We start from the raw sequence: 19,872 nt of genomic DNA on the forward strand, positions 1-19,872 counted from the left end.
TGTTCTTAATAGATGTTGCTTGTATAATATATGTTGTTTGTATATCTGGAGTTTGTAACAAAAATAATTTCCCCCTGGGATTATTAAAGTATTTCTGATTCTGATTCTGATTTAACAAATGAGCAACATTTTAATGTTGTAGCTGGTTAAAAGGGAGCTAATTTTAACTTTAACTTTAATAATGCATCATATTTTATAAACTGCTCATAGGTTTTATATGTACAATCCTAATCTAAATAAATAGAATAAAAAAGTAAATAAAAGTAAATTAATTAATTCTGCACGTTTGTCATGAATTCTTAGAGAGGTGCCAACAAAATAGATAACAGACTTCTGAACACTGAAAGTGAAAGATTAACGTACATTTTCCATGTATAGCCTTTTGGTATGTACCTTAACTCACTGCTTTACCTCGGAGCAACTCAGAGAGCTTGAACTGTTACATTCAGATCTTACTAAACAACACTTGATGTCTGCTGTACGTCTCAACCGCTGCGAGGCAACCTGCGACCTACCCTCGAGGGTGTTTGTCCAGCTCATTGAGGACCGTCTGCTCACAGAACTCAAACACCAAGTGGAGCCGTCTCTTCCTCCTGAAGACCTCCAGCAGGTTGACCAGATTCACATGTTTCAGCTGCTGCAGGGCCGACAGAGAAGATGTGACAGCGTGTCAGTGCTGAACAGCCCAAAATATTTATTTAAATGTTTAATAAAAACCTACAGATCAGCTCTGACCCTGTTATTTGCTTGTATGTCTTTATTTATTGTCTATAGTGCCTTTAAAGTGTCTGTAAAGCTCTTTAAAACTGCCTTGTGTATGACTTGTGAGTGTATAGTTATAATAATCCCTCTGCATGGGTCATTCCTAACCCAAAAAATATAACTTAATGAGTGCATGTGTACCTGTGCGCGTACACGTGTCCACCTGTGGTGTTAGATGTGAGCAAACTTGATACTATGGGGTAATACCAATCTCTTCTCACCTTCAGCATGCGTATTTCTCGCAGTGCAATCTTCTTAATGACCGGGTCATCTTCAGATTCCACAAACTTCTTGATGGCAACTATCTGGCCAGTATCTCTGTGTCTGCATTTGAACACCACACCGTAGGAACCCTCACCAATTTTGGCCAGCTTTTCATATTTCTCCATTGGGCAGTAAGTTGCTGTCACCTGTCAAAAAGGGCAAAAAACAAACAAACAAACTCACCACCTCTCTAAATTAAAAACAACATTAAAATAGATCTTCCTAAACTTGATTAGAGGATTATTATTTTTCGAAAAGGTCGTAACCCGGAGAGGTGATTCCACAGTCCAAAAAAGATGTTTGGTTTTGTAGACAAACAAACTCATGCAACTACAGTTTGCAGTGTCACAACCTGCAGGCTGAAGGTGAGAGAGACTCACCTGTCCAGAATTAGAAAGGGTCTTCATCAAGTCAGCAACGAGCCTGCAGGTGATTTCAGTCCATGCGCAAAGGTAACCTCAGTGCGCAGCCACTTCTCTCAGCCTTAAATTAAATTAAACTTCATAACGTTATTATTATTGTTACAGGATTTCAGAGGTCTCTCTCTCTCTCTCTCTCTTACTGCTATTACTCTCTCCCTCCGCTGTCTCCACGTCCTGCGCGTCGTCACTACCTTGGTAACCCTCTCTCTCGCCGGTGTGTGTTTCCCCCTCGGCTCCGTCCATTAAGTTAAGTCAACGTAAAGTCTCCATTCTGAATCGAGTTTCACACTGTACAACGACGTGTTCGTAAACGTTTTATTCATAAAAAACACAGGAGAAGTGCGTCAATGCGCCGCTAGTTACGGCGTTTAACTTACCCCCCTTAGAAACTGCGCAGAAAAAAAGAGCAACGTCGATTCACGAAGCCGGCTACGTTAGTCTAACGGGAACAAACTTTCGGTGTAACCATGGAGACAGTTACAGCATACTTCACAATTCTGTAATAGCCTATTTTTAATATGTGATAGTAGTCTTAACAGCACTGATCCTATACATGTTCTCTTAACATTCCCAATAAACGTAGCCTGTGCAATTGTATTGATACAAAATTGAATTTTACTCGGTTGAATCATTCAAATGTAGCCTAAACATTTAATAAGCCCATCATGGAGAGATAGGGGAGAATAGATGATAGATTTTTACTTTACCTATAATCATTGGTGTATTTGACATAAGTTATAGTTATGCCGATCCAAAATTATCAATTTGACAATATGATCCTGCAAAAGGAGCTCAGCTGCAATAATAATTGAATTACATATGATATAATTGTATTCTTTGTATTTTTTGAGAGTGAGATTTTGAGTGCAGCACTTTTTTCAATTTAGTATTTTTATGCTGTTTTATCGCTATTCTTACCAGTAAAATATCTCTGTGCTTCTTCCACCACTGCTAATGTACCGGATCTGCCTCATATAATCATATCTCAATATCTGAGCTGTTCATCCAAATAAAGTTCCAGAGCAGGCCTTATTCCACCATGGTTTTGCAGTCAGAAAGACTGAAGCTACAGCATCATGTCACTCTGCCACTGATATGAAATGTATGCAGGACCAACTCTGATGTGGTAATAAGATTTATAGCATATCTGTTGACTGTGAATATTTTCTCCCCCAGTGTCCACCCTCGGCTCGTCTGGTTCAGAGGCTTTGGAGTTTGCCAGGGCTCTCTGGGATCCTCGGCAGAATCATTTAGGACTTCATGGTGAATGATGGGAAAGCAGACTGTGTTGCAACCAGAGACACACAGAAGGCCTTGAGGTGCTGGCATCAAGGCCTTGTGGTGGAGGGTATGAAATGCCCCATGGCAGACTGGTAAGACTCGTTGGCTTTGTACGGGGTCAGTAAGAGGTTGCTGTGTTCAGAGGCCCATGCATGTATTTTAAAAGTGCAATGGGGAGCAGGTAAGATAGGTTAGAACATTTACCTGGGATTTTAAACCAGGTTTTATTTGCATTACAAGAACACATAGCATGATATCCGTTCAGTGGCTTTCTATTTATAGACTGTGCTCAGATACCTTCTAATTTTATCACAGGATACATCTCTGGTTAAGAGTGTAAGAGGAAATGCTCGTAATCTTTGATTTAATCAAATACGTAACTGCTACGTTAATTAAAAAAAGAAAACTGAGGCTGCATGGAAGAATTCTTTCCTCTAATTTTACTGTTATTTTACATACCAGAGAGTATGACACAGGAAGAAGATCGGTGTTGAGACTCCAATATACGCTACTATTATAATGGTTGTGTACATCTTATACTGCACAGTTATTTAGTGCGAAAAAAGTTTAGATCAGAAAAAATGTATAAAAAATAGTCCTCCTATAAATGATGTATCGCCTTTGACCACCAGGTGGCAGGGCACACACATCAAAGTTCCTACAGGCCAACACAACAGGACACGTTACAGTAATAGTTCTTGACATTTGACAGTCACACTTATTTTGTTCTCACCCTTTTATCATTAACAGTAATCAGATATATAGTGCAGTTGATACTGTGGGACAACTTATCAATAGTATCTCATTGTTTTCTGTTTTTATTATTGCAAGTATTTTAGGGGATTTTTACCTAGAGTTTCCCTATGGTAAATGTCACCATTTATTGCTGGTGTTTGATGAATGGCTCATTCTTCCTAACTATCCTGGTGAATGGAACAAAATAGACACCCATGGGAAACACATATGGGCATAACCTTAAAAAATTCCAAGAACAAAGACTGTACAATGGTAATTTACTATCTTTACTTCCCTGTTGAATCATCCCTCAGACAGAGACAGAATGATTGAAACCATCAATGCTTTGTTTTAGTCAAGCCTTCCTTTTGAAAATACACAATCTAAACCTCTAAAAAATAACCCAGACCAAGGACAGTGCACCACACAGCTCAGCCCTGTTGGCTCTCCATCCCTTCAAATTCACCGTTCTACTTTTAGACATTTAGGCAGGCGTTCACCTTCGCAGCCACAGGGTAAATGTTTCTGTCAGTTTGGCAAGACACTGGTGCCATGCAAGGCTTGTTGACATGTCAGTCATCACTGCCTCAGTGGCAGACAGGCCAGAGAGTGTGAGAGAGCAGTTATTCAGTGTGTTCAGCTCCTGGCTTCCTGATGTGGACACAGGGCAGGCAGCAGAGCTCTGTTAAACAGCAGATGTTTTACACTGCGGCCGTTACCCTCATTTCCTGGGCGGAGAGCTGCTCTCTGTATTAGACAACTAACAGGAACCAGAAAAAAAAGAAGAGTTTTAGAGAGAGAGAGAGAGAGAGAGAGAGAGAGAGAGCTACAGAGCGAGTGAGTGTGAGAGAAAAGTTAGCTGAGCTCAGAGCTCCCACAAATCAGTTTGTCACCAGCAAGCTCTGACAAGCACAAGGAGACAGAGAGAGAGAGAGAGAGAGAGAGAGAGCGCACGGGAAAGAAAGGGAGAGAGACAGGGAGTTAAATAAAGGTGGGAATAGGGAGTTGTGTTAGAGGCGAATGAAGAGGGAAGGTGTGAAGGAGCTGCAGAGGGCATAAAAGAGGTGATACCGATGGATGAATAGAGGGAGGAGAGGACAGAGACGAGACTGCAATCTGATTCCCAAAACAGCGAGAGCAAAGAGGAACTGTTGCTCCTGCTACTGCTGTCGTTACTGCTGCTGTGTCTGGATAGTACACTCATTTAAAGAGAAGGTGTGTCCAACTTTAACATTTTGGTTACATGAGGACAGTGTTTGTGATTGACAGAAGGAGATTATTGTGTATAAGAATGAAGAAACAGATACAAAGACAGTTGATCTGTGTGTGAAGTAGGCACGAGTTAGAGGTGTTGAAAGCATTTTCTGGTGAACTGTAGCTGTACACAGATCACATGCTGTAATTTCTAAAAAAGAGGTAGTCAGAGCGGACAGCGATACAAGTTTATCAGATGTTTTTCTGTAGGGACATTTATTAATGGCTTGACTGCATAAGTGACTGGAGTAAGGGATAAGTTAGTGAAAGTGAGATTTTTATATACTACGTTATCTTTTCCTCCCCTGCACTGTGGGTATTTGATTAGCTCCGGGCTGACTCAAAGCCCCTGAGAGTTTTATCTGGGCTGTAAAGGAAGCCAGAGGTCATCTGATCAAACTTCAAAAAACAGAAAACAGAGAAATAGGAGGGCCTTTTTTCCACTTTAAGCACAGGACGTATTAATGATATTTTCTGTTCCTTAAACACATTTAGTGAGGGCCTATTTGACACCACATACATGTACAATAGCCCTGAATGATCTGTGAAGAGACCTTGTGGGACAGGAAGCTGTGTCAGCTGAAAAGATAGTAAGTAAGTTGAGCTCTGCCAACACCACTCTTCATTTTGCTGAGTGTTATACAGCTGCCTTCACATTCGCTAGGCTGATCTCCGGGGACATGTAAAGAGAGACTGCCTGGTGAGCAATACAGCAGTGAGCTGACACGTGGAGGTGTCTACAGTATACTTGCTTCGAGTAAGACAGGATTCAAATTCAATATTGCAGGTGGAGGCTTGAAACCATTTCAATCGCAAGTTGCTGTGAGTTCAGAGCCATATCTGTTGAGTATTCGAGTGTTGGTGAATTATTTTAGACTGATGGGTGCTGGAGAGGTCTTTTGAGCCTTGGGGGTGCTGGCTATGTGCATGTTTTGGCTGGACTCTGTTAGCATTTGACAGCTTAACTCTGGACTCACTTCAGTGTCTTAGACGTCATTGTGTTACCTGTGTGGCTGAGTCAGAGGCTGGCTCATCACTCGATGTCTGTCTGCCCACTGGGATTCTCTCCACCTGTTTCTATGCAAAGAAGACACAAGTGTTAGGTGGTTTTCACAGCAGCAGCGACAGCTGTGGCACCAGTAACCCTGAACTTTCAGGACTCTCTACAGTGCTTTAATTGTTCTGCTGTGTGTAAACACTTTGCGTCAGTCACACCTCTCCACGGAGTGATTCACTGTTCCCTGAGCATCCCCGGTTGGAGGCAGGCAGTGAAAGAAAAGGTGAGAGAGGATTTGCTAAGAACCAAAGAGCATAAGTAGCTGCAAACACTCCAGTTGGCACCATGAAGCTGGCGTTCTTGATGCTCATGGTTGTGTACACAGTTGGCAACGTAAGTGGTATGTCTACATGTAAGACGCTGGACCTGGAGATGGTTAAGAAAAAGCGCATTGAAGCCATTAGGAGCCAGATCCTTAGCAAACTGCGTTTGCCCAAAGAGCCTGAGCCGGATCAGGCTGGAGACGAGGAGGAGATCCCTACCCCCCTGTTGTCCCTCTACAACAGCACCAAGGAGATGCTGAAGGAGCAGCAGACTGAGGTCCAGACAGACATCTCCACAGAACAGGAGGAGGAGGAGTACTTCGCCAAGGTGCTGCACAAGTTCAACATGACCAGTGAGTACCAAATAACACAGAATAGCAATACATCAGCGGTGTACTGTGCGATTATGGACACCCATTGGCAAGAATTAAGACAATCATTGAGGGTTTAACTACATGACTGAGAATGTAAAGAAAACAGTATGACTGTTATTTATACTCCTACATTTACAGAAAAAAAAGGTTCATTCTTCAGATCTTATATTAACAGTTACTAAAGCAGAAGGAAATCAACAGGTGCTCTTTGGATGAAACTGTACATAAATGTACCAAAACCAAAGAAAAAATCTGCATTGCATCTGTATTACAATTATCTACCTATCTTGCAATGTTAATGAAAGTGAAAAATAATTTTGAATAAGTTCTTCCTTGGCCTATGGTACACCCTTCCACCAAGTTTAATGAAAATTGGGCCTGTAGTTTTTTCTGTAAACCAAAAACATAACCTCCATGGCGCAGGTAATTAGCTTTAAGCCTACCTCACTGGGCTTAGAAATTTAGCGGCTACAGCCCAAATTAACCAACATTTGACCGATGGCTGGTGTCAGTTCCAATCCTGTCCATAAATTCCCTCAACATGAGTACACCTTCTGATCTCCATCCAATATCTTCAGGCAACTTGAGGAGTTCAGGGATCACAGGCGTTACAAGTTAGCGGCATTGTGTTGCATCTGGTATGATGCTCTGTGTTGCTTTCGTGGTATCCATGGCATTTTTACTGCTTTATTAGCATTGTTTGGCTACCCTGCATATGCTGTTTGTTCAGCCAAATGGTTTTTGGCTGTAATTGTGCAATGACTACCAAACTATTATGATAAACAGATTTTTTTTTAAAGTTTTGTTTCTTTACTCCATTGTTCTCTGCATGCCTATACTCCTCACCCTATCAGGCAGGCATCCACACTATCCCTCTTTTATCCACCACTTCAAAAGACAGACTTGAGTACATGGACCATGCTCAGGAGTGTGCAGACCAAAGAGAGAACAAAGGAACTTTCAAAACTAAGGGCATGATTTTGTTCTGGTTAGATGAAAACCAAAGAACAGGAGGGAAAATTGAAAAAAAAATAAATGAGAGAGGACATGAATTGCACTCTTTCACCCTCACCCTGTCTCATTCTTTCTTTCATTTTCTCTTCTCTCTCTCTCTCTGTCCCTCAGGGATTGGGGGTTTCCTGTAACTTGAGTACTGGGTTCTCCTTTGCTTATCCTGTCACTTGTTGTCCATCACATCTCTTTCTCTTTCTCCCTGACCATTTTATATTTTGTTTTCATTTCTCTCTGCCAATCAGTACCCGTCTCTTGTCTGTCTGTCTCTCTCTCTCCTTCCCTCACGCTTCTCTCTCTGCTGGGTTTCCTGAGCTTATTATCAGAGTATTTGCAGCATGTTTGTGACAGGGCAGCTTGGCAGGAAGGAAGGCAGGCTGATGGCCACTGAGATCTTGAGTGACTCAGGTCCGGTGCAAGCGGTGCCCATGGGGAGCATGTGTTTCCTACCTCCGTGGAATGCCAGAGAACACCCATCCACTGTCTTAACCCTCAGCACAACTCCTTAACAAACTCAACCTCCGCACACTAGAAAAGGGTGAACGCCAAGTGTATGAGTGTACATGTGTAGCCTAGCAAGAAATGTTTTGCAATTATTAAAAAAAAAACCACACATAAGGGGTGTGGAAGACAATCCAGCTTCTGCTCTTCTGGGAGAAGTAAAACACAGAGGACTGCTGTGTTTAAACAAAGCAATTAAAATAGAATCCAACTGGAGAACTAATTTTTTTTATATTCATTAACAATCCTATTCGTCATTTCAATTTGTGGTGTTTTTTATTGGACGACTCACACTTTCCTGATACCCCAAAACAGCCTGCAGGGAAGCATATTTGTGTGCAAAGCATTTTAGAACTCTACGTTTTGGTCTCCATTATGGTAATTGTGTTGTGGATTAGTCAAAATACCTTCAGCTAGTTAGCAGTCACATCCGTCCCATTTAACATGGTATTGGTCCAAATGTAATTCAGCTCGTTTGCGGAGGGAACTCTTTTCTCCTTTGGAAACCAGCCACTTTGTGCCATTAGGGAGTGAAATCTAGAGTAATTATGGTATTTAAGAGTAAATGAAACTGCTACCACCCTACGAGGAAGAAGGAGCAACCGGGGTAAGACAGTATATATAAAACAGGGTGAGTGGGGCAACGAGACATCGACGAGTGGGTTGTGGGAGGGTGGAGTCAAGTGTATAAAGGAGGCAGGTATTTAGCCTGTTGCTGGAATCTGGTTCCTCCCACTGGTAATTACATAGCTGTCTCCCTACCTGTCACAACAGCTGTCCCCGGCTTACCTGTGGATAGGCCCTGATTCAACACACAAATCCCCCCCACACCCATGTTAGTACGCAGGCCAGGGCGCTATGTTTATCTGGTCCCTATCTGGAAGATAGGGATAAAGATACACACCCATGTAAGTGAGCAGGCTAGATTGCTATCTTTATCTCTATCTGGATCTCTGATCATGGAGAAGAGATTTTACACAAGGGGTGAAACACTACCAATTTTACAAATTGTCTATATTTTGATTTTTAGAGCGGTTAGGCACGGAAACGATGCAAGCTATGTTCATTAAAAAGTAGAAGTGGATAAAGCTTTACTGTAATTATGGTACTGCATGGTACAATATGCTTCTTAGGAGAAGTGACGTAATTTCCTGTTTCGTAAACACTTCTCTTACCCTTCAACACATTTATCTCAGTTTACTCAAACTAGCTGGAGACGAAGACTTTCCGTGCTTGGTGTTGCTTGATACATCATTGCCAGTTCACCGCTCTCAACATACTGTACACTGTTGTGACGCTCTGTGTTTCCATTCATGCACTTACAACCAAATATTTGACTCTGCTCTGGGTGGGACCAGTAAAATGTCATCTCATTTCCCTTTACACGCCACACCAGCCCTTTTCAGTTTCAGTTTGGCTTCACTACAAGGGGTGAAACAGTACCTATGCAACGACACAGATGGTGATACTGGTAAATGATACACAAGCAGCCGTGACATGGAGGATCTTGGTACAGCCTAGATCGACTAAGCAGCTCAAGTATGCGAGACTCGGTTGTAGCTGCTGTCAAAGAGTAATTCCGGGATTTGAGAGCAGAGAATCCTGGCTTTGGCAGGCTGAGGCAGAGTAGAAGTTTTGGGTCTGGGCCAGACTCGGGCTCCATTGATACACATCTCCAATTTCTCTGCACCCCCACTCACACCCTCACAACTGTGAGCTATATTCAAGAGTGCATTCTTTACTTTGCTGTTTTCTTTGCCTGTACCCTGTTAAAACCCCCTCCCACATCTTCTTTCACTCTCTCTTTCTACATGGTGTTTCACTCTCGATCATATGCCTTCCTGCGCTTATCTTTGCACGTCTCCAACTTAATCCTTTGTAATGTAACGCTACTAGATTTATGGTGTTAAAGCCTTCAGTAGCTTGGCTCTGTTTTGTATCAGGCTCTGCATGGGGAATGTTCCTGCTGTCATGATATGGGCAGGCACAGGAATAAATGTTGCAAATATGGGCAGGGATACTGTAAGAAAACAAAACACTCTCTATGGTCAACTTTACAGCAGCTGGAATAGATGAATGTTTGGCTGCAGTTAAGATTATTGAGTAACACTTTGAATTTATTGATGTGTGTATAGAAAAACATTTATTAAAAAACTAAAAAAACATGAGGTTTATTTCTTAAAATAATGAACATCTAACTACACCATTATGTAGTAAATTGCACTGTTGTATGTACCACGTGTGCAAATATAATAAATATTGCATTACATAGAATATAGTGTGATGCAGAAAAACATTTAATAGCTAAAATAACCTGAACTAGTAAGTTTAAGGACCTGACTCTTTGAACCTCGTGTACATTAATTGCTCCCTTAGAGCACCCATTTGTCTCATTCTCATGTTATATTAGTTTAAAAATCAGACGTTCTTGTGCCAAGAGATATAAAGCGTACAGTACTTACAGTGTTATAGACCGTAACTGTGGTCTGCCAACTATCAAAAACACACCAGAGCTCCCCCCCCCCGACCACAAAATGGACTTCTTGTACTAAAAACCTGTAAGTAATACTAATTTTCTCCTCACCCTCACTAATATTGGTCTTTGATCAGGAACCTGTAGGAAAAATAAGAACTGAAGGGTGAGGAGAGAGAAACCACACAGGTGTACCTTTAAAAGACAAATACACGCAAAATTTTGATCTCTTAAAGGTCTTAAAGGTGTGTAATGGAGGATTTTTTAGGAGAAATTAAATATTATGTAATGTTTTCTCATTAGTGTATCACCTGGAACATGACTTCTTGTGCAAAATAGTTTTATTAAAATATCCTAATAAGTAATTCCTTTTTTAAATCACACAGGAAAAAATAACACAGATACCACCAAGAAAATGTTCTTCAACATCTCTGAGATACGGGAAAGTGTGGGGGATTACCGCCTGCTGACCAGTGCGGAGCTACGGATGCTCATAAAGAAAACCACGATATATGATGAGCAGCGTGTCGAGCTGTACAGTGGTCTTGGGGATTCGCCCCGCTACCTCGCTTCTCGCTTTATCACTAACCAGTGGAGAGACAAATGGCTGTCCTTCGATGTCACAAAGACCCTGCAGGAGTGGCTCAAAGGGACTGGTGAGATAAAACAAGCTTTATTTACTTATCTGGTGCTATTATGACCATTTTTAAATGATATTTAACCTCACAGATAAAGTAACCAACTAGTTCAGTTGTTAAATGTTTAAAAATTGTGTTTTACCAGATGATGAGCAGGGTTTCCAACTTCGGCTGTTCTGTGAATGCAACAAAGTAAGTGCTGGCGAGACTATCTTCAAATTTGCCATCTCTGGGATTGACCCTGGTAGGGGAGACACAGGGGCGATGCAATTGCTGACGCAGCAACCACCCTACATCCTGACCATGTCCATCCCTCAAAACATCAGCAGCCCAAGCACCTCACGCAAAAAACGCTCCACGGAGACGAAGGATGTCTGTACAGCGTAAGCAATCCTGCACATATCACATAGTTCTTTTGTATTTTATTTCAAGCCCAAATAAGAGTTCTTAATTAGACATTTTTCAAGCTGGACTAAGCAACCTAACCCACTGGCAGTTTCAAAAGGCAGTGACAGTTAAAAACACTATTTCTACTCCTGTTTAAGCCTCTTGACAAATAATTTTAATAGCTATATGGTTAATGGATTGCATTTGTGCAGTGCTTTTCAACCTTAGTAGGATGAAGGGCTTTATGGTGTGCCTCTCCACCCATGCACACACACTGCTGCAAGGCAGAACAGCGATGCAATGCAGATGGCCTGACCATCAAGAGCAATTGGGGTTCAGTGTCACTCAACACACATGTGGACAGAAGGAGCGGGTGTCAAACCACCAACCCACTCCTTCTGGGCCTCAGCTGCACTGGAGAACTAGTTCAGTGCTGTAAGGAGACAGCTTGTATTTTACACTTACACATTTTACACAGTTTTGATTTGTTACTATGATGTTTCTTCAGACATTTAGGTAAATAGAGTTAATCTTTAATTTAAGGATTCGTCAATCTACACAGCTATACACTGGTGGAATGTGTGTCATCTTACATTAAAACCCTTTAGTGCTGCTTTTAAACTGACTGATTTTGAAAGTTAACCTTGTACAGCAACTGTGCTCTAAAAATCTCCTATGCTGTGTCATCACACACCTGACTTAAAAAAAGATGTTTCCTGTTTTCTCTCATGCAGCCAGACAGAGACCTGCTGCGTGCGGAGCTTGTACATCGACTTCAGGAAAGATCTGGGATGGAAGTGGATACATAAGCCAACGGGCTACAATGCCAACTACTGCATGGGGTCCTGCACCTACATCTGGAATGCTGAAAACAAATATTCTCAGGTATAATGCAACATCTCACTGTACTGTGCAGTCCACACCTGACTGCATGACTGAATAAGATACAGTCATGGAAGGTTTGGCAGCTCAAAACAACGCTTTCTCACAACTTAACAAGTTGCTGAAATGATAATCAATAACAATTCTTATAAATAATCAATCATTTCAGTCATTTCTTAAGAAAAAAAAGCCAAACATTCACTCATTTCTCAAACGTGAGATTAGCAAATTATTACTCTTTTAAATAATGTTTATTATAGAGCTGCAATGACAAATCAACTATTAAACTACTACATTAATCATCAACTACTTTGATTGATTAATTGGTCTGAGCAATTTTCTAAGGAAAAAAGTTATGACACTCAGACAGATAGTAAGCTGAATATCTTTGGATTGTGGACAAAACACAACGTTTGAAGACATCCAAATAGCTGGAAAACTAATTACGTTCCTATCAGCCTCAGCTGTGCTTTGTTTTTAGCAATAATTACTTAACCTAAAATAATAACTTAAATGGTGAACAAGGTAAACATCATACTTGCTTAAAAAACAGCATCTTAGCATTGACCGGTGCCGAAATACAGTGTATCTGAAAGTTTTCTTGCACAATTTGCTGAAAAACATACTCTAAAACAACACTTATTGAAACTATTTACTGCACCTATTCAGTCAGAAAGAAAAACCTTTAATAAATAAATAATTAAGAAATGCTTTAAAGGTCCAGTGTGTAACATTTAGGAGGAGGGAATGCAATATTCATAGGTATGTTTTCATTAGGGTATAATCACATGAAAATAAGAATCGTTGTGTTTTCGTTATCTACAGACACCTTGGGTTGCCTTCCACGGAGGCCACCATGTTGAACTGCCATGTTTCTACAGTAGCCCAGAATGGACCAAAAACTGCCTCTAGATAGAGCCGTTTGTGTTTTGCTGCCACCTTAGTTTCTCCCTCGCGCTTGGAAAGGGAGGGTGAAACAAATCAGTTGCAATCTGTAATTACACCGCAAGATGCCTCTAAATCCTACATACTGGTTGTTTAATATACAAATATTTTAACAATAAATTTAAATACAGTCACTGTTCAACAAGCAACACTTTGTAGCTCGGTTTTAACAAAAGCACCCTCGTTACTCAAACTCATAAATCCATTGTCTTTTACAGTCGCTTTAGCACATGTAATTTCGGTGATGAAATTCTGAGCCGAGTTCTCTGTTTTCATGTCTTTCCCTCATATAATTGTTAACAGATTTTGGCCTTGTATAAGCATCACAACCCAGGAGCCTCTGCCCAGCCCTGCTGTGTTCCCCAGGCACTGGAGCCACTGCCAATCCTCTACTATGTGGGCAGGCAACACAAGGTATCTATACCACAGCCAAGTCACTCTCATTCTGAGGTGAAATGTTTACAGAACATTTTATGTGAAAGCAACACTTAACGATGATTTATCACATTACTGTTGATTTTCACTTTCAGGTGGAGCAGCTGTCCAATATGATTGTGAAGTCCTGCAAGTGTAGCTAAAAATACAGCGTGGCACACTGCTCTGCCTCTCCTCAAACACATACAGAGATGGAAGAAGTTATGTTTGAGACCACAGAGAGGAGTACGAGACAGAAATAAAGAGGACAAGAATAATGGGGACAAGGGGAACAGAATACTTAAAGTCATCAGGATCTTTGTAATCCACCTTTCCTCCATTGTCATGTTGAACGCACATCAATCCATGGACTTCTTTATATCTATAATATTTTCTATGTGTATATACTTTTTTCCTTGCAGTAGTAAAAAGATCTGTCTTGAAATGAATTAATTTATTTGTTGGAGGGACAGATGTATAAAAGTGTGTCAGTTTGACGTGGAAAAGGATTAAAATGACTTGTTATAATCAAAAAAAGGTGGATACCAAAGAACATATGGACCAAAATGACCTCGATGGAAGAACACTTTTGTTTTCACAGATGATTGTCTGGGACATTTTAATTTGGCATATCATCGTGTTAAAGAGGTCACAGTTAAAGGTGCTAAATCCCAGGTATGGAAAAGTGGTTGTTGGGGTTTTCCTGGAAGACAATGCCACAGGTGTTTTTGGAGAGCGTTGCACTGTAAAGGACAGCAGACAACCACAGGGACAGTCCGACCTGGGGAAACTCCCTCTGACTGAGAGGCTGAAATTGTCAGCCAACTGAGCAACGTTTCACAGGAACCGTCTTTTTTTTTTACTTGCTTTGTTTGTCTTTCAACCCACGTGATTTATACAATGCTTTTGTCACTATGTCTGTGTTCATAATTGAATGCCAGCTTGTCCTTATGAAGCTTCCTGTGCTGTCACAGCTGTGAGTAAACATTACAGTGGTTATAAAAGTGGTGACATCATGTTTCTATCCCTCTCAGGATTCATAGCCAACTTGTTGTCTTTAGATGGTGAGGGTCAGGGGATGTGGTTGTGGTGTTGGTTTTAGGAAAGAGATTCAAAAGTAAGACATAGATTTGCTGTTTGTTTTTTTAATGTTTTAAATCACCATAGAACATTAGGCAATTTATTGCTTTTTATTTCAGGACAGGTTTTTACTTTCATCTTAAGTGTGAGGCTATTTGCACAACTCAATAATTATTTCAACGTCTATCATTTGTTTTAGGAATAAAACCAACACATTTTTTTTTTCAGTTTACCATATTTTTATAGTGCACTTAACATTTGAAATTTGCATTTGTAAATATAAAAAAAAATACAAAAAATAAACACTGATGTTAAATTATCATGTCAGAGTGGAAGATTTTTATAATCAAAATTAAACCACATGCAATGTTTCCACTTGTCAGAGAGCTGTGTTGTGTAGGTGTGTGTGTGTATTTCACTTCACTCGTCAGTGCATGCATGTGTATGTGCGTGTTTTTAATTACGGTAAGGGGAAAGAACCTTTGACTAACTGAAACACACCTAGTGTGTTGTGTTGTAAGTGCGGGGAATGTTTTGGTCTATAACATTAAGGGTTTAGTTTAGGTAAAACAACTTTGGTTAAAACTGTAACTTTGTATAAAACTGTAACTGTGTAAGTTGGATAATTAGAGCAGGCTGATTTAGTTTAAGGCTGTAGTTCAACACTGATATACAGGATATACACACCTCCTATTGCTCCTACACTTTTTTAATGTAGGGCTACTCTTCTAGGTAAACCTCTCTCATGTAATCATTTGCTGATGGGATATACCTCATGCAGAGAGTGCACACCATGCTTCTTTCAGCAAATTTTTATAAAACCAGGTTATACACTTAGCAATGACTGTCCAATGTCAGGAGAGAGATCTGCCAGTGGAAAAGCATGCCGTATGCCAGGTGTGTGGTCTACTTCTAGGCAAGCACAGGATGCCTGTTTACTCTGGACGAGTATGGACTGACTGAAGAAGAGCAGCAAGCCCTGCTGGGCTTCACCGAAGGCTAAGCCAACACTAGAATTCCCGGACACACAGCCCGTTATTGGCACTGCCTTTACCTGTAGGGATGCACACCATATTTTTTTTACTATCTCCTAGCACCTCGTCCATCCCCACCCCCACCCTGCCAGCCCCACCCCTCTCCCTCAGTACTCAAGGGATTACTGGCAGCCCATGAGGCTGAATTTGAAGTGAGGAGAGCAGGTCCAGACCCGTTGGTAAGTCCCAGACTTTAGGGCAGTGACTACATGGAAAATTAAACACACATACTGTACACATGCACATGAAAACACTGAACCCACTGACACATAGCCACGGCTCAGGCACATCAACGTCAAATGCCTTACATAAGCTTTGTGCTAGTGAGTGGTATGGGGGATGCTTGTGCTGCTAACACAGTGACAGTGATCTGTGCTATCTTGTTCCAAAGCTGGTCATGTTACCTAGGGTTCCTCTGGAAAGCACAGGAATTTTCCTCCCGTGAGCCAACACAGAGAGTGCTTGTTTGGAAAGAGCTCTCCGAAGGCAGATAAACAAAGTAAAATGAAACATGATCAACATAATTGAATCCCCTTTTATCTCACCTCTCAAAATGATTCAGACACATCTGTTGCCAGGTCTTGAGTTTTAATGGTGCCGTGGCACAATATGCACTGTTTTATCTTGGCAGGGAAAATGTAATTGGAATGTTAAAAGGTTTGTTCTCTGAGAAAACAGGATCGTTACCAAACCCAAACAAGCAAGACATGAGTTTTGTTGGAAGAGACAAGATCATTAAAATTTGTTTCTAAAATGCCTGCACATCCACCTGTTTTACTTTCCCTATAATGACCAAACAAAGGGTATGGATGTCAAGAGGCTCATAAATCTATCATGGTGTTAATGGAACAGTCCCAGAGGGAAGTCGAACTCAAGTAGGCTTGTCCTTCTAACCAATGTTCATTTCTCAGCAGCTGCTTCCTCTTGAGCCCTCAGGCTTTTTACGGGACTGAAACAAACTGCTGACACCTTCTGCCAGAGACTAAAGCACATCCCAGAAAGTGCTCCATCCATAGAGAAAAAAAAGGTGGTACAAGTGTTACACAAGAGAAACGAGTGAAGACGGATGCCTACAGCATTTCAAGGTCAAGCAGGTGTTCTTTTACCACTAACGCAATCCACGTGCCGAGATTATATGACTGCATGAGTAACCAGAAAATTGTTCCTTTGCAATTGCACTTCATCAGAATGGATAAGTCATTCAGTTTTGACATAATTGGCCCTGTAATTGCGTCCATGTGCTGTATTTTGTTTTCTTTAATCTGCAAAAAAGGAAAGGCTCTGTTTTATGTAATCCTGCCTGAAACAGTTTCTCTTTGTGGTACTTTTACAAGTTCACAATGAAAACTGATCATGCTAAATGTAAGATGATTTGCCACAACGCTGGTCTTGAAATGCTATTTTGGGTCCTGTCTTATTACAACATCTATGACATTTGCAATTATATGTCCACTGATCTTTTGCCACAACTGGTCATTAAAAGTGGAGCAGTAGAGCGGCCTGGTGTAATTCCTGTGGACTCAGACGGAGCTGACTGTGACCTTAATAACACACTGTGGTGTCCTGCTGCTGCTCAGCTCTACTTCACAATCATACAGCTGCTCAAAGCCATTGTTGTTCCAGGTGCTGAATCTGTGTGCATACACACACAAATACACACACATCAACAAACATGTCTTCCTACTTAGTTGTAAATGTTTTTTGATAAATACCCAAAAATGTATTTAAATTTTGATAGCAGGCAGTTTCATTTTAAGACTGTGTAATAATTTAACTTTGGTTGATTTATTTATTTTTTATTATTTTTAAACATATTTTGTTTCACTTTATATAGAATATTTGTGATAGTTGTAGATTACATTTGCAAAAGCGTTCTTTATATCTTGATTGATTTAAATTACTATTGCATAAATATCCTCCCATGTTTGACATTTTAACATATAAATATTGGTCTCAAAGATTTTTGTTTTGTGATTGTTTGTGTGAAAGCAGCAGTAAGCAGTAAGCGGTGAGTTGACAGGTCTTCCCCTCTCCACCTGTCTTCTGCCGTCCTTCTCACTTCACACCTGCAGTTTAAACCAAGATGTTTATCACAGTCTGAGTCAGCCGACCATATCTCTTGCTCCCTCTTTTATTTTCTCCCCTTTCCTCTCTCATCTTTTTGTTAACCCCTGCCAGCTCTTTGAAGAGTCCCAGGCCATTTTGAGTTATCACCTGAACTAAACAAGGCAAGTGATAGGGGAAGAAAACAGATGGAGGTGAATGAATGAATGGGGGAGATAGAATAAAAGACCACACAAGTCTGCTTGCTATACATTAAGCTCAAATATTTTAGAGCATATATCTACATATCTACAAAATAAACTAGGGAAAAAATAACATATTCACAAATGAGGATCTTTCATTTCCTTTTCACCAGATGGTGGCTGTGCTCTTTTGTCATGCACATAACCAGTAGCTAACATCATAGCTTAACACATGGAGGATCAAAGAGAAAGGAGAAACTCAAACCCTCTTCAAAGTGAAAACTACAAAGGGAAAGTATGATAAACCATGTGAGTGTCTGAGTGTGGTTATAAAGCATGCTGCGCCCTGACTCATTTGCTGGACCTCAGTAAGTAAGACATGTTTTCTAAAAAAGGAAAGGTACCAATTACATCTCTGGACTGGCTCCTTCTCACTGTACCGCCCCTCTGTTTCCTTCCTTCTCAGAGTCTCTCTCTCTCTCTCTCTCTGTCCCTGGACACAGAGGGACCTGCCCCTATATAAACAGCTACCATCTCCCTCGGTAATAAACAGAAGAGAAGATCTGACTCTGGGGTCTGAAAAGACATCATTGGCCATATAGATACTACACCCAGAGGAGAGGCAACCCCTAAATAGCAATTTAATCTAAAAACCACGACTAGGGAACATACCCCATGAGTGATGGTGACGGTGGGAGGAGGGGAGAACTGGTAAGGGTTGAGGGTCCCATAATTCCCTCAAGCAGCCCTATATCTTGCTTCTATTGCAACAACATCTGCAACTCAATGGGTTTTTAAAGGATCAGTGTGTATGATTTAGTGACATCTAGTGGTGTATATGCTGATTGCAACTCCCTCGCTTCAACCACCCTTTCCAAGCATGCAGGAGAAACTACAGTGGCCACGAAACGCACGAAAGACACGAATGGCCTCTAGAGCCAGTATTTGGTTTGTCTGTTCTGGGCTGCTGTAGAAACACTGTGGTTTAATATGGTGGCCACTGTGGAAGGCGACCTGCGGTGTAGATATAAAAGGTTCATTCTAAAGTAACAAAGACATAACAATTCTTATTTTTGGGTGATTATACACTAATGAAAACATAGTTATGCGTATTCCATTTCTGCCAAAAGATCCTCCGAAATGTTACTCACTGGACCTTTATTGGAAGGTTTCTTTCAACAGTCTTTTCTGTCCATTTTAAAAACTAAAAGCAAATCTATTATTGTACTAGCTTGTAAAATCACTATACAACCACAAAAATTTGAAATGTGCATTAAATGTTTTTTGTATAAATTCTTCATGCTCAAATTTGTTCTCTGACTTGTGCTAACTTTTTCTACTGGTCAGGTAGTGTATACAGTGTATTCATTAGAGTTAGTCTGCTGAAACAGCTACCTGCTGCTGCTGGAAACAGGGTTGGTAAAACTAAAACAATGAGCTAAGAGAGGCTAAGGGTTGATTATTGTCAGTGGGTTTGTCACTGTGAGTGAGCCCCTTTCACCTGACATTACAGCTAAAACGATTAATAATTTGTGCCCTCTATACAGGATGTAATAATTCTAACTACACATTTGGACAACACTAATTACACATAATGTAGTGCACTATATTGTGAATACTGAATGGTTTTGGACACAGCCATATAATTACAGAAGCCAATGCAACAGAGGCATCATGGGAGAGGGGGTGGGGCTTCAGCTCTCTGTAAATCCCTCAGTGAGCTTGGCTGAACTGAGGCTGTGACCCTCACCAGTGGGAGCAAACATAAGTTCAATCACACTTTATTACTCATTCCACTGCTTCCTTCGTCCACTTACACACACACACACACAGACTAACACACATGCAC

General features: G+C 40.8%; 2 protein-coding genes across 2 annotated transcripts in view; one reads left to right on the forward strand and one right to left on the reverse strand.

The window, feature by feature from the left end:
* LOC118341690 (cyclin-dependent kinase-like 1) overlaps positions 1–1,846 on the reverse strand; it is a gene marked incomplete in the record, with an annotated part of 6,737 nt that extends 4,891 nt beyond the window's left edge. Inside the window, 3 exon segments of the mRNA XM_035680009.1 lie at positions 516–637; positions 984–1,172; positions 1,407–1,846. Of these exon segments, the coding sequence (XP_035535902.1) occupies positions 516–637; positions 984–1,172; positions 1,407–1,433 (338 nt within the window).
* Positions 1,847–3,843: 1,997 nt separating this feature from the next.
* tgfb1a (transforming growth factor, beta 1a) lies at positions 3,844–15,114 on the forward strand. Its single transcript, XM_035679993.1, has 6 exons — positions 3,844–6,391; positions 10,784–11,053; positions 11,181–11,418; positions 12,157–12,307; positions 13,553–13,663; positions 13,780–15,114. Exons 1-6 carry the CDS (start codon positions 6,061–6,063, stop codon positions 13,825–13,827), a joined length of 1,149 nt encoding a protein of 382 aa, XP_035535886.1. The 5' UTR covers positions 3,844–6,060; the 3' UTR covers positions 13,828–15,114.
* Positions 15,115–19,872: the final 4,758 nt, after the last annotated feature.

This window comes from Morone saxatilis, unplaced genomic scaffold (genome assembly GCF_004916995.1).
Source record: "Morone saxatilis isolate NCDOM2014 unplaced genomic scaffold, NCSU_SB_2.0 Contig8, whole genome shotgun sequence".
Classification (NCBI taxonomy): domain Eukaryota; kingdom Metazoa; phylum Chordata; class Actinopteri; family Moronidae; genus Morone; species Morone saxatilis.

Bases quoted from the DNA above. Each gene is read 5' to 3' on its own strand.
- tgfb1a (XM_035679993.1), top strand. From the start codon at position 6,061: ATGAAGCTGGCGTTCTTGATGCTCATGGTTGTGTACACAGTTGGCAAC. The intron at 11,419-12,156 runs GTAAGCAATCCT...TCTCTCATGCAG, and splicing joins ACGAAGGATGTCTGTACAGC to CCAGACAGAGACCTGCTGCG. The intron at 13,664-13,779 runs GTATCTATACCA...TTTCACTTTCAG, and splicing joins ATGTGGGCAGGCAACACAAG to GTGGAGCAGCTGTCCAATAT.